The sequence below is a fragment of the Neovison vison genome, chromosome 3 (assembly GCF_020171115.1).
Source record: "Neovison vison isolate M4711 chromosome 3, ASM_NN_V1, whole genome shotgun sequence".
In the NCBI taxonomy this organism is placed as follows: domain Eukaryota; kingdom Metazoa; phylum Chordata; class Mammalia; order Carnivora; family Mustelidae; genus Neogale; species Neogale vison.
The window spans coordinates 66,603,602-66,616,058 of NC_058093.1; the positions used below are offsets into that span (position 1 = coordinate 66,603,602).

Here is a 12,457-nt window from a genome sequence, read left to right on the forward strand (position 1 = left end):
AGGCAGAGAGGCAGGCAGAGGCAGAGGGAGAAGCAGGCTCCCTGCCGAGCAAGGAGCCCGATGTGGGACTCAATCCCAGGACGCTGGGATCATGACCTGAGCCGAAGGCAGCTGCTTAACCAACTGAGCCACCCAGGCGTCCCTTATCTAATGAACTATTACCCAGTTCATAATTAGATTTCTCTGGTTGTCTTAAAAAAAAATACCTTTTTCAAGTTGGTTTGTTACAGTCTGTTCATACTATATTTATTGGGTCTGTCAAGCGTTTTTAAACCTAGAGTGGTCCTTCCGCCTCCTTTTTCCTCTTGTCACTGACGGTTGCAGAAATTGAATCTGTTGCCCTATGTAATGGTCTACATTCATGATTTGTCTGTTTGCTTTTTTGTGGTGTGTTTAACTTTTTCCTTTACGTCCTATACTTCTTATAAATGGAAGTAAGCTCTTGAGACTTGGTGTGAAATTCAGCATGTTTGATAAGAACACTTCCTAAATGGTGCTGTGTGCTTCTCAAACATCACAGTGATGGATTTTTTTTCTTTTAAACTTCTAGTTATACTAAGATTGATAAGGACGTGACTGTCTGATCTCAAGTAGAAAATTTCCCCATAAGCCTTTCTCTAAAGCCATCAAAAAGTGGTCATTTTCTAGTTGCTCATTATTTTATTTTATTTTAAAAAAATTCTGATGGGCTCTCTGGCACTTTAGGGGATTCTCTCTCTCTCTCTCTCTTTCTCTCTTAAAAGATTTTATTTATTTATTTGACAGAGAAAGAGCCAGAGAGCATAGGCAGGGGGAGTGGCTAAGGGAGAGGGAGAAACAGGCTCCTCTCAGAGCAGGGACCCAGATGCTGGGCTCCATCCCAGCACCCTGGGATCATGACTTGGGTCGAAGGCAGATGCTTAAAAGACTGAGTCCCTGAGGCATCCCTCATTTTTTATTTTAATAAAATTCATTGCTTTGGTTATTAGGGAACTTGAGCATCTTTTCTTATGTTTATTGGCCATTCAGCAGTTTTTTTATGACTTGTTCATGGCTGATTTTTCTATTGAAATTTTTTTCTTTTTCTTACTTATTTTCAAGTGTTCATTATCAGAGATATAATCTTTTATCTGTTTTACCTCTTGTAAATATTTGTAATTGTCTTCTGTATAGAAGCTTGATTTATGTGGTCAATTTTTTTTTAAAAGATTTTATTTATTTCACAGACAGAGATCACAAGTAGGCAGAGAGGCAGGCAGGGAGAGGGGGAAGCAGGCTCCCTGCCTAGTAGAGAGCCCGATGCGGGGCTCGATACAATGACCCTAGGATCATGTCTGGAGCTGAAGGCAGAGGCCTTAACCCACTGAGCCACCCAGGCGCTCTTTGTGGTCAATTTTTATCTTACATTTATGGCTTTTGGTTTAAGGTTTTACTTACTTATGCTTTCTATAGTTTGAGGTAATGGAGGGGAAATAGTTTATTTTTTCTTGGTAACTCTTTTCACTTTTGCTGTGTATGGAGTATATTTTGTATATAGTATAAGATAAGAATAAAATTTACTTCCTGCATAAAAATCAGTTGTCCTAAAGCAGTTTATTGAAAGTCTTCTTCCTACCACATTGAACTTATGCCATATTTATATTAAATTCACAAATTTATAGTCTCTTTCTAGACTCCTTTGTGATCTACTGATAATATTGTATTACCACAGATTTCTAAAAAAAATATTTATTTATTTACTTGACAGACAGAGATCACAAGTATGTGTGTGGGGAATCAGGCTCCCCACTGAGCAGAGAGTCTGATGCAGGCTCGATTCCAGGACCCTGAGACCATGACCTGAGCTGAAGGCAGAGGCTTAACCCACTGAGCCACCCAGGCGCCCCCACAGATTTTTAATTATAATAGCTTTGTACTACATTTTAAGGTCTAAGTCTCTGTCAGTAATCATTTTTTTCCTGAGTTTTATTGATTTTTTTACCACACATAATGCTCTTTTATTGAAATTCAGAATTAGTTTGTGATTAGTCTCATTGTGCTTTAACTGTAATGGCATTAGCTTGGTGGAACTGACTTTTAAAAAAATTAAATTGATTTTTCCATTTGAGAATATAGTTCTCTATTCAGATCTTTTGTGTTTTTTTTTTTTTTTAGCTAAAGTAGTTTCTGCACTATTCTTATTAGTTTGTTTCTGGGGATTTTATGTTTAGGGTGGTTATTTTGTATTGATACAAAATATCTTATTTATGATTATTTGGATTGTGAATACAGAGAAGTTTGCTTCATTTTTGTTCAAGTATACCAATCATACTTTAAAATAAGTCTAAATAAGATTAGAAGGAATATATATATATACTTAGGTGCACTATAGAAACTTTTCAAATAAGCTTTAAGTATTTCTGTCACTTACATACTCATTAATACAATAAGTTAGAAATATTAAGGAATAGAAAATGTGAATTTTTTAGGAATTGATCAATTTCTACTTAATGATGTTTATAAAGGATGGAAGTAATAAAGTAATATGTGAAAGTTATAAATTGCAGTTAAAAAAATGCTAAATCCTGTAATGAGATTTTTTTTTTTATTATTCTAGCTGGCACCTAACTAGTATATGGTCTTTTATTAGGAGGAAATCCTCCTCAACCACTTATTTTATTTGAAGACTGATTAAAACTGTAGTCTTTTAACTTGATACCATAAGAATTATAGAGGAATAATAAATCACTTTGATACTGGCCTGCATTCTGTTTATGTATATTGTATATAGAGGTAACATGTTTCTGGCAGATCAGACATCACTATTAATTTTTTTTCTTTTTCATATTACAGGTTTTGCAAAAGGCATCAAATTAAATCAAGTTCAAATATTCCCTGTGTCCCCAAAGACTTATTGATGATGTCTGAATTTGTTCTTCCAAGATTTATTTTTTGTCTTATTCAGTACTTAAGAGAAGGCTATAATGAACCAGGTATGTTTAATTTACTTTTTGTTAGTACTCTTTTTAAGTTCCCAATTAACAGAGTTTAGCATTAATAACAAGGTGAATTTCTTCAGATATAATTTTTTGTTTAACGTGTTTCATGAGATGACTATGAAATAGAGACTAAATAAAAACATACTTTAGTATACATCAATTATATAACCTCATAGATAACCTTTAGTTACACAGTTTGGGACTTTCTGCTCCTGGGATCATAGATGCTTAGGATCAAACTTACTTGGCCTTTTGTAGGTGGGGAAATAATCATTTTATGGGGTTAAAGTGATTTTATTTATAATTATATTATGATAGAACAGAATTAAGAAATCTTGGAAATGTTTGAATTTAACTTAGAATTTTAGAAGATAAATTACTATTTCACCATATCTCTCTTTTTCATTCTCTCTCTCTCTCTTTTTTTATAGATATCTCTGTTTTTATTCTTCTACATGTATAATAACTTAGGAAAGAGTCAAATTGCTCACTCTTCATGTTACAGGTAGAATGTATGGGAGTGAACATCATGGTATTACTGAAAAGAAAAAAGAAACATGCAAATTATAGATATTCTTGCCTTGTAAGATTAGTCCAATCTTGATTAATATACTTCAGTTAAATATTTTGGAATTAGATATTATCTGTTAAAGTTGTCAGTCTGACATTGTGAATTACAGATACCAGTTACTGTGGTATAAATCAAATTTATTAACTTTTTGTGATCTTTTACTTTTCTGATGATACTTGTATTTTTATCATTTAAAGGACTGCATCTTGATTTACTTTTAGAGGTTTTGAATTATTTATTTACTATAAATAATCTTAAATCCAGTTTGAAATTATGACACACATATTTATCCATCCCCCATCGTTGAAGTAGAAGAAACATAGAGCATCTTCATCATTTTTAAAAGTACTATGTTATTTTCATTGTAAGCAAACACTTAAACTTCTTGTTTGTACATTTTAAGCAAAATACACAATTCCTTGTTAACAACTTTCACCTGTCTCAGAGTATATGTCTTAAAATACAGGGAGAAATATTATTTTGAGTCAGGCCCAAACTACTCTGTCTTTGGAATGAAGAAACTAGAGACCAGCTGGGTTATTGGACTTGCTTTTGTGCTATTTCTCATATACTAGTTAGCAGAGTGTTTGGAAATTTACATTTTTTATTATGTGTCCTATTTTAAAAAGGTAATAAGTGGAAATAATTTATTATGAGAACCTTAAAACTTACAATTATTTTGATCAGAGTAATTCATATAGAAGTATATTATGTTTATTTTTTTCTTTAGGGACTTCTAATAGTTGTTAATAGATAGACGACATAGGTACATAGCTTTTATTTCATTATCTGAAAATGCAAAGGAATGATGGAAGCACTTTTTTGTCTTGAGTGTCATGAACTTAGGGTCATGAAATTTTCCTTTCTGTATTACCACTTATGCTCTACATTCATTTCTTCTTTCTGTGTAAGAAAAATTACTATATTACTTTGTGTAGAGATCACTTTAAAATTAAAGAACAGACTTGAAATAATTTAATCTGAGGTAATAGAAGCTCAGAGATTTTGTTGTTTGACAGATACCTTGTGTTCCATTTCTCATTTTATCCTACAATCCTCAGATGAGTGTCATAGTTCATCTAGAGCTCTTGCAAACAAAGAACAGTTGTTAATTAAATGTTTGCCATGTTACTACATAAGTCACTGGGGAGGACATAGAGATGAGTAATATACAGTGTTAGTTATCCACTGAGAAAGTTAAGATTTTTTTGGTCTGGGTCCCAGGACTCAGAGTTATCTAGAATTTCATTCACAGATCATCTTTGAACTGGGTTGTGAATTCCTTGGATGTAGGAACTAGGTCTTATTTAGTTTTGGTTCCCAGTGCCTATCAGGTAGTAGATGCTGAGTAAATGTTGAATGAATTTGATGTCCTCTTTCCTGGGAACACAGGCCCTCTCCATTAGCTCCCTTATATGTGTTCTTTTAGCTAATTATGTCTGAACTCTAAATCTCATTTTTCATTTCTTCAGGACCTCAGTTTCTCTGAAAATTCTTTTTTTCCCCCCCTCTTAAATATTCTTTTTCAATTGCTGTACAAGTTTCTTTTCTCTTTCTTCAGCTCTACTAGGCATATCTTTTCTGGTATTTAAAAACTATTTTAGTAAAAACATTTATGTTTATGAAAACAGTTTTTTTAAAAATCTTAGTTGCTATGACCTCCAGCTAGCATGAGTCTGTATTTTTAGACTATGATAGAGGATGGATTATTTGCTACACAGGTTTAAATTTAGTGCTGACATAATTTTATTCTAATATTCTTATACTACTCTCAAAATTATTTGGTTTCTGTCTTATTTTAGCAAGTGATCTTAACTTTTTCTTAAACACAGTCTAGTTTTGAAATGATGTTATGTTTACCTTTATATATGTGGAGAATATAACACCCTCAAATTGAATGCTTTTTAACTAGACTAAGTACTTAATACTTTACGAAGTCATCTCTTTTTTCCATCTACTTTTTCTCAGAGGATTGAATTCCTGAGTGAGTCTGCCTTAGACTGGTGCTGGATGAATAACTACCTCCTCCTCCTCCTTTTTTTTTTTTTAAATTTTATGTATTTGAGAGAGAGTAAGTGAGTGAGAGAGCATGAGAAGGGTGAGGTGGAGGGGCAGGGGTAGAGGGAGAAGCAGACTCCCTGCTGAGCAGGGAGCCTGACATGGGGCTTGATCCGAGGACCCTGAGATCATGACCTGAGGCCAAGGCAGATGCTTAAGTGACGGAGCCACCCAGGTGCCCCAATGATAACTACCTTCTAAACAGAGTTCTTATATTAATTTTTTGATTTTAAATACTGTTACCCAGTTACTATAATTTTAAAAGAATAAAGTATGGTTATTTTTAGCAAAATATTTTAAAGGAAGTTAATTATATTATATGTTTTTTTTAGCAGCTGATGTACCCTCAGAAAAAGACCTTAACAAAGTCCTTCAGCTTTTGGAACCTCAAATTTCCTTTTTAGAAGATCTAACTAAAATGGGAGGCGCCATGCGGTCTGTTCTTACTCAGGTTTTGACAAACCAACAAAACTACAAAGATCTGACTTCTGGTAAGTAAAACATCAGCATAGAAGAAAGTTAAAATTTATTTCTATCACTGTAATCAAAGAAATTGTGTATTTTCAAACTTAAGTGTAAAACATAGATTTTTTTTCATAGAATGCTAAAGGTGGAAGTTATTAAAAGTACTTTTTATTTTATGGATGAAGAAACTGAGTTCAAGGCCTCACAAGTAACTTACTTTGGAGTTAGCACTAGAATCCAGGTCTCCTCTAAGTTTTGGTGTGACATATTCATAATCTTATTCCACCTCCCCTTCCCCAAACAGTAACAAAAACTACTTCTGTGTCTTTATTTTTGGTATTCTGTATTTTTGGGATGTGTATGGCATAGGATTTTGTAATAATGTAGAATTTAAGTTACAAAACTTGGAATTGTTGAGTATGTTTGTATATGATAATACTGTTATATAAAATGCTTTAGTTTAAAACTCTTCAGGTTAGCTCAGCTTTATAGTACAACAAATACTTTAAATAGCATTATTTTTGCTGGTTCCTGAACAACATATTTTAAAAATTGAAGTTTGTGTTTTCTTTGGAGTGATGAAATTTTCATGTGAATTGTGAACCGTATGTTATTCAAAGATAGTCTTATCTGACATTTATTTTTTTCAGCAAATACTTATTAAACACCTACTATGCACTTGGTTTGGGGCTAGGTACTAGAGTTTGGGGTATGGAATGCAAGTAGTAAAGTAGGTAATCCTGTCCCGGCCCTTATAAAGCTTAAGGTCTAGTGAGTGAGATGGCATTAATCAACTCCCAAACCAAAAAAATTATGTAATTTATAAACATGTAGCAAATGATATGAAAGGGTAGGGCAAGTGTTTGTAAAAGGGAGACTTGATTTCACTGATGGGGAAGATGGGGGAAAGCTTCACTGAGGAAGTGATATTTAAAGTAAAACTTAATAGTTGAGAGAAAGTCATTTAGCTATAGGGTGAGGGAAATTGGGTGGTAATGGGATGGGGTTGTATTCAAGGTAGAGGACATCTGCTTTTGACTGTTGGGCTAGCCTGTCTATCATAAACAACATAAAACTGGAACAGTGTGAAGCAGCTGTTATTAGGCATTGGACAGAAGGCGACTCAAGACTGTAAATCTTTGAGAGAAAAGAAAAGCATGAGATGAACCCCACGATTGCTATGAATCTCTGTCTAGGGATACCTTCCTGACTGCAGTGCAGTGAGCTGGCATTGAAGCAGTGTGGTGGCCCACCTGAGCTAAGGAAATAGAGATCATAGTTTAGGACATCTGAAACAGTTGGAAACTGGCATCTTTGGGGTATAATACCAAGAGGTAGTGCTTTCAGGGGTCTGAGGTTCTGAGGTTCACATGTACAAGATGAGACTGCCTCAGGCTTATTAGAGAGTGACTGCTGTAGGGTTAAGAGCAGAATAGAGATAGAAGCGGTGAAGCAGTTTCCAAAGACATTGGAGTGTCAGCCCAACCAGACTGGAGAGAACTTGTTAATACCACAGGCATCTAGTTGAGACACAGTTTAGAGATTATTCCTGTCAATTTAGAGGGCCTTTTGAGAACCTTAGGCTTTCTACAGACCTGCCCTTATTTTTTTTTAATTTGAAAAATTTCTTTTTAATTTTTAGAGCATGGGATATAGAGAATAAGGCAGGGGGGAAGGGCAGAGGGAGAGAGAGAGAAACAGAATCCCAAGCAGACTCCATGCCCATTGTGGAGCCCGACATGGGGCTCACTTCCACACCCTGAGATCATGACCTGAGCTGAAATCAGGAGGGGATGCCTAACCAACCGAGCCACCCAGGCGCCCCTACAGACATACCCTTTATAAACCTTTACTAAACCTTTGTGAGTTTTTTGGTGATCAGGCTATTGATTGAATGGTCTTCTAGAATTAAAATTAGTACTCTTCAAGGGAAGATAATAGAATCTAGAATCTTCTATAATGTGTCATTAGAATGTCCAGCATACAATACAAGCTACTAAAAGCTACTAAACATGCAGGAAAATAAGAAATTATGCCCTATAACAAAGAAATAGGGCTGCGAATAGAAATTGACGTTGAAATGGACCAGATGTTGGATTTAGCAGATAAAGACATTAAGGCAACTATTATAGGGGCACCTGGGTAGCTCAGTTGGTTAAACGTCCGGCTCTTAATTTTTGGCTCAGGTCACAATCTCAGTGTTGTAAGATTGATCTCCATGTGGGGCTCCGTGTTGGGCATGGGGCCTGCTTAAGATTCTCTTTCTCCCTCTCCCTCTGTCCACCCCCTACTCTCTCCCTCTCTTAAAAAAATACAAAAATTTAAAAAAGCAGCTATTATAAATATGTTCAAGAAATTAAAGGAAGATCTGTTCAAATAATTAAAAGTAAATATGATGTTAATGAGTGAAGACATAAAGAATCTTAGCAAAGAGGAGTGCCTGTGTGGCTCAGTGGGTTAAGCCTCTGCCTTCAGCTCAGGTCATGATCTCAGGGTCTTCTGATCAAACCCCAAATCAGGCTCTCTGCTCAGCAGGTAGTCTGTTTCCCTCTCTCTCTCTGCCTTCTGCTTTGCCTACTTGTGATCTCTCTCTCTCTCTGTGTCAAATAAATAAATAAAATCTTAAAAAAAATCTTAGCAAAGAAATAAAAACAATAAAAAATATAAATAAATAAATAAATAAAATTCTAGAACTGAAAGTTAGCATTGAGTACAGTAATTAAATTGAAAAAAATTTACTCAATGGGCTTAGCAGCAGATTGGAGAGGGTAGAAGAAAGACTTAATGAATTTGAAGACAGATTAATAGATTATTCAGTCTGGGGGCACCTGGGTGGCTCAGTTGATTAAGTGTCTGCCTTCAGCTCAGGTCGTGATCCCAGAGTCCTGGGTTTGAGCCCTGCATCAGGAGAGGTCCCCGCTCAGAGGGGAGTGTGCTTCTCCTGCTGCCCCTTACCCTGCTGTGCTCTCTTTCTCTCTCAAATAAGGAAAATCTTTAAAAAAATAGATTATTCAGTCTCGAGAACAGAGAGAAAATGCAACAGAGTCTTAGGGATCTGTTAGAATCAGATGATCTAAAGTGCCTGTAATTGGAATCCCAGGAGGACATGAGAGTATGAATGTGGCAGAAAAGAAACATTTGAAAAAATCACGACTAAAATTCCCCAAATTGGATGAAAAACATTGACTTATAGATACAAGATGCCTAATGAGCCCCTAGTGGGATAAATATAAAGAATATCAGTCACACCTAGACACTTACTAGATTCTATGTTGGAATACTTATGGGTGAGAATGAGCTTACTTTTTAAAAAAGGGACTAAAAAATGGTGTAGTGTTGAAATGAAATGAATGTAGAGAGATAGTGGCACAAATAAGGTTACCACATTACGGCTAGATCCAGGGCAGTCATGAACCATGTGATATTTTATATCTTATCCTGAGTGTATTGGGAAGTCATGGAAATATTTTAAGAGTGACATGATCAGATATGTGTTTTAAAAAGATGACTTGTGATTTTGCCAAAAATAGATTGGAAGGGGCAGAAATAGAAAAACTCAACTGCAGCTTAGGATAAAGATGATAGTAGCTTGTATTTCAATTTTGGTGAAAGCTGGAGAAAGATCAAGTTATAGCTGGTGGTCCGTTATTTCTTCAAACCTTATTTAGGAACTCAGCTGTTGTGGAAGAAAGCAGCAAGTTGTTCTTAATCATTGTAAGAATGTATACCTTACGAATGATTTATGGTAATTGTCTTATTTCTACAATTCCTTTATAATTACTTCTTGAAGTAAACAACACAACAGAAATCCTTGGCTGACTTTTAGTGATGGAAATCACATTAAATTTTGGTTCAGAAGTTTAAAATTTATAGGCTTCCGTACTTGTAATTACTGCTTGTTTATTCACTGGCTAGCCATGTTTTTAAGCCTCTCTTTCTTTACCCCCCCCCTTTTTAAAAGATTTTATTTATTTGTGAGAGAGAGAGAGAGAGAGAGAGAGAGAGAGAGAAAGAGCATGAGCAAGAGGAGGGGGAGGGGCAGAAGGAGAAGCAGGCTCCCTGCTATCAGGGAGCCCATACAGGGCTTGATCCCAGGACTGTGGGATCATGACCTGAGCCGAAGGGAGATGCTTAACTGACTGAGCCACTGAGGTGCCCCTCCATTTCTTTACTTTTAAAAATGTTAATTACAGGGGTGCCTGGGTGGCTCAGTCAGTTAAGCGTCTGACTCTTGATTTTGGCTCAGGTTATGATCTCAGGGTCATGAGATTGAGCCCTGTGTTGAGTTCTGTGCTGGGTTTGGAGCCTGGTTAAGATTCTTTCCTTCCCTCTGCCCTTACCCCTCCTCTAAAAAAATGGTCATTATACATTCATTTTTCTCAGCCTTGTTGTGAGGGTTAATGAAATATATTTTGTCATTTAAAAAGTATTATAAATTTCATCTATCATGATTGAGATAAATACGTGGCTTTTATTATTCAGGAGACATTTAGTAATTTCTTATATAGGATGCATAGAAGGTCTTTATTCTTTATAAACCATGTGTATTTTTTTTTTTAAACTAAGCATAACTGTTTTTGGTATTAGACTTGAAGGATGGATATATTCCTGACTGTTTAATGAGCACTAGAGTGTTGTTGTTTTTTTTAAAAAACCAGCCCAGAAAGACATATTTAAAAAACAAACTGTTCTATTGCAATTATTAGGCTGGCAAAGGAAGGAAATACAGAAAAGCTCAACAGATATTAAAGAAGTTCACTTATATATTTTTATAATTGGAGAGCTTGAGATTTTAATTTAAGATACATAATTTGCCTAGGAGGTATCAAATGCCATGGTAATTTGGCTTTCAGACAGAGTAATTTTTTACTTTTTAAGAATTCTCAGAATTTCAAAAGAAATTTTGAAATAGTAAAAGAAATAAAATTTCTTTTACGATCATTCTATTCTCTCTCTTTTTTTTTTTAAGATTTTATTTATTTATTTGACAGACAGAGATCACAAGTAGGCAGAGAGGCAGGCAGAGAGAGGAAGGGAAGCAGTCTCCCCGCTGAGCAGGGAGCCCGATGCGGGGCTCCATCCCAGGATCCTGGGATCATGACCTGAGATGAAGGCAGAGGCTTTTACCCACTGAGCCACCCAGGTGCCCCTATTCTCTATAAATATGTTTAAAAAATACAAATATTGGCAACAATTAATAAACTGCCATTTTAAAGTGAAAGTTCTAGGATTGTGTAATTATAGAACCTAAGCTTTTCAATATTTTTTTTTAGTATAAGTTTTTACTGATATTTCTGTAGAAATTATATTTAATTCTTTAAATATGATGGACAGTTTGATAAAGTGGGAATTAGGAGTAATCTCAGTTATAATATTTGAAAATTCCACTCAGATATTATTTTATCCAGGATGCGTTTCCTAAGTATTTTGCTTTGGATCTAGCTGCACAGTATTATGAGATCAGATTGTCAAACCACATGGTGGAAGTCTGCTATACAATTGTCACTTACCATACTATTTACCTTTCTCTACCATGATTTTTCAAGTTTCTTGAAGGCAGGAAATAATATGCCCTTGTTAACTTTTGCACCTCCTGTGACTTGCAGGTAATCTGGCATATTTTAGATACTCAGTTTCATAGTAGATTTTATTATTCATTATAAACATGCTCTGCAATATTGTGTGAAGCTGTTTTATATTCATTCTAGGGTTCTCCTGCCATTATAATATTTAGCTATTTTATATATGTTCTGTATTAATTGCTGAGATTGGTTTACTTATATTTTGAATAGAATATTTTTTTCTGATTTTAAGTTTGTTTTAAATATTAGGTCTTGGAGAAAATGCTTGTGCAAAGAAAAGTCATGAAAAGTACCTTATAGCTTTGAAGAGCTCTGGACTTACATATCCTGAGGATAAGCTTGTATATGGTATACAGGAGCAATCAGCTGGCACTAGCACTCTGGCAGTTCAAGGTTTGTCAGTTTAATTGGAACAGTGATAACTTTTCTGCATTGAAACAAAAAGACCCTCAAACTTGACTAATTATTAAAGAAATTATATAGTATGTCATTCTCTTTAAGGAAAGTAGTAAAAATATGGAAGCAAGAAAGAATATATTGGCATTTTTCTTAAATGGAATTTGGTTAGCTTATTAAGGTTCTGTTTCTAACTCATGAAAAGCATTGCTATTAACAATAGCTGAAAACTTTTGTATCTCAATATTTTAATGAACCATGGTTTAAAACTAAGAAGAAAGCGATCCTTCTGAAACACCATTTGTGATGATTAAATGTGGATAATAACCAGAGATTTTCTTTGAAGTGTAAGTCTGTTAGACCCGAATTTATTAAAGATAAATGTTGAACCTCTAACAAGATATATATTAGGATGAGTTGTCTTAAGG

At 34.8% G+C, this 12,457-nt stretch overlaps 1 protein-coding gene across 3 annotated transcripts in view; it reads left to right on the plus strand.

Moving 5' to 3' along the window:
- Positions 1 to 12,457, plus strand: part of UBR3 (ubiquitin protein ligase E3 component n-recognin 3) — a 253,610-nt gene that overhangs the window by 26,849 nt on the left and 214,304 nt on the right. For 2 of the 3 annotated variants that reach the window (XM_044242304.1, XM_044242307.1), the window contains exons 2-4: positions 2,812 to 2,951; positions 5,919 to 6,077; positions 11,883 to 12,026. In XM_044242304.1, the coding sequence (XP_044098239.1) occupies positions 2,812 to 2,951; positions 5,919 to 6,077; positions 11,883 to 12,026 (443 nt within the window). The remainder of the gene's footprint in view (positions 1 to 2,811; positions 2,952 to 5,918; positions 6,078 to 11,882; positions 12,027 to 12,457) is intronic. The other variant, XM_044242306.1, reaches the window with a different exon arrangement.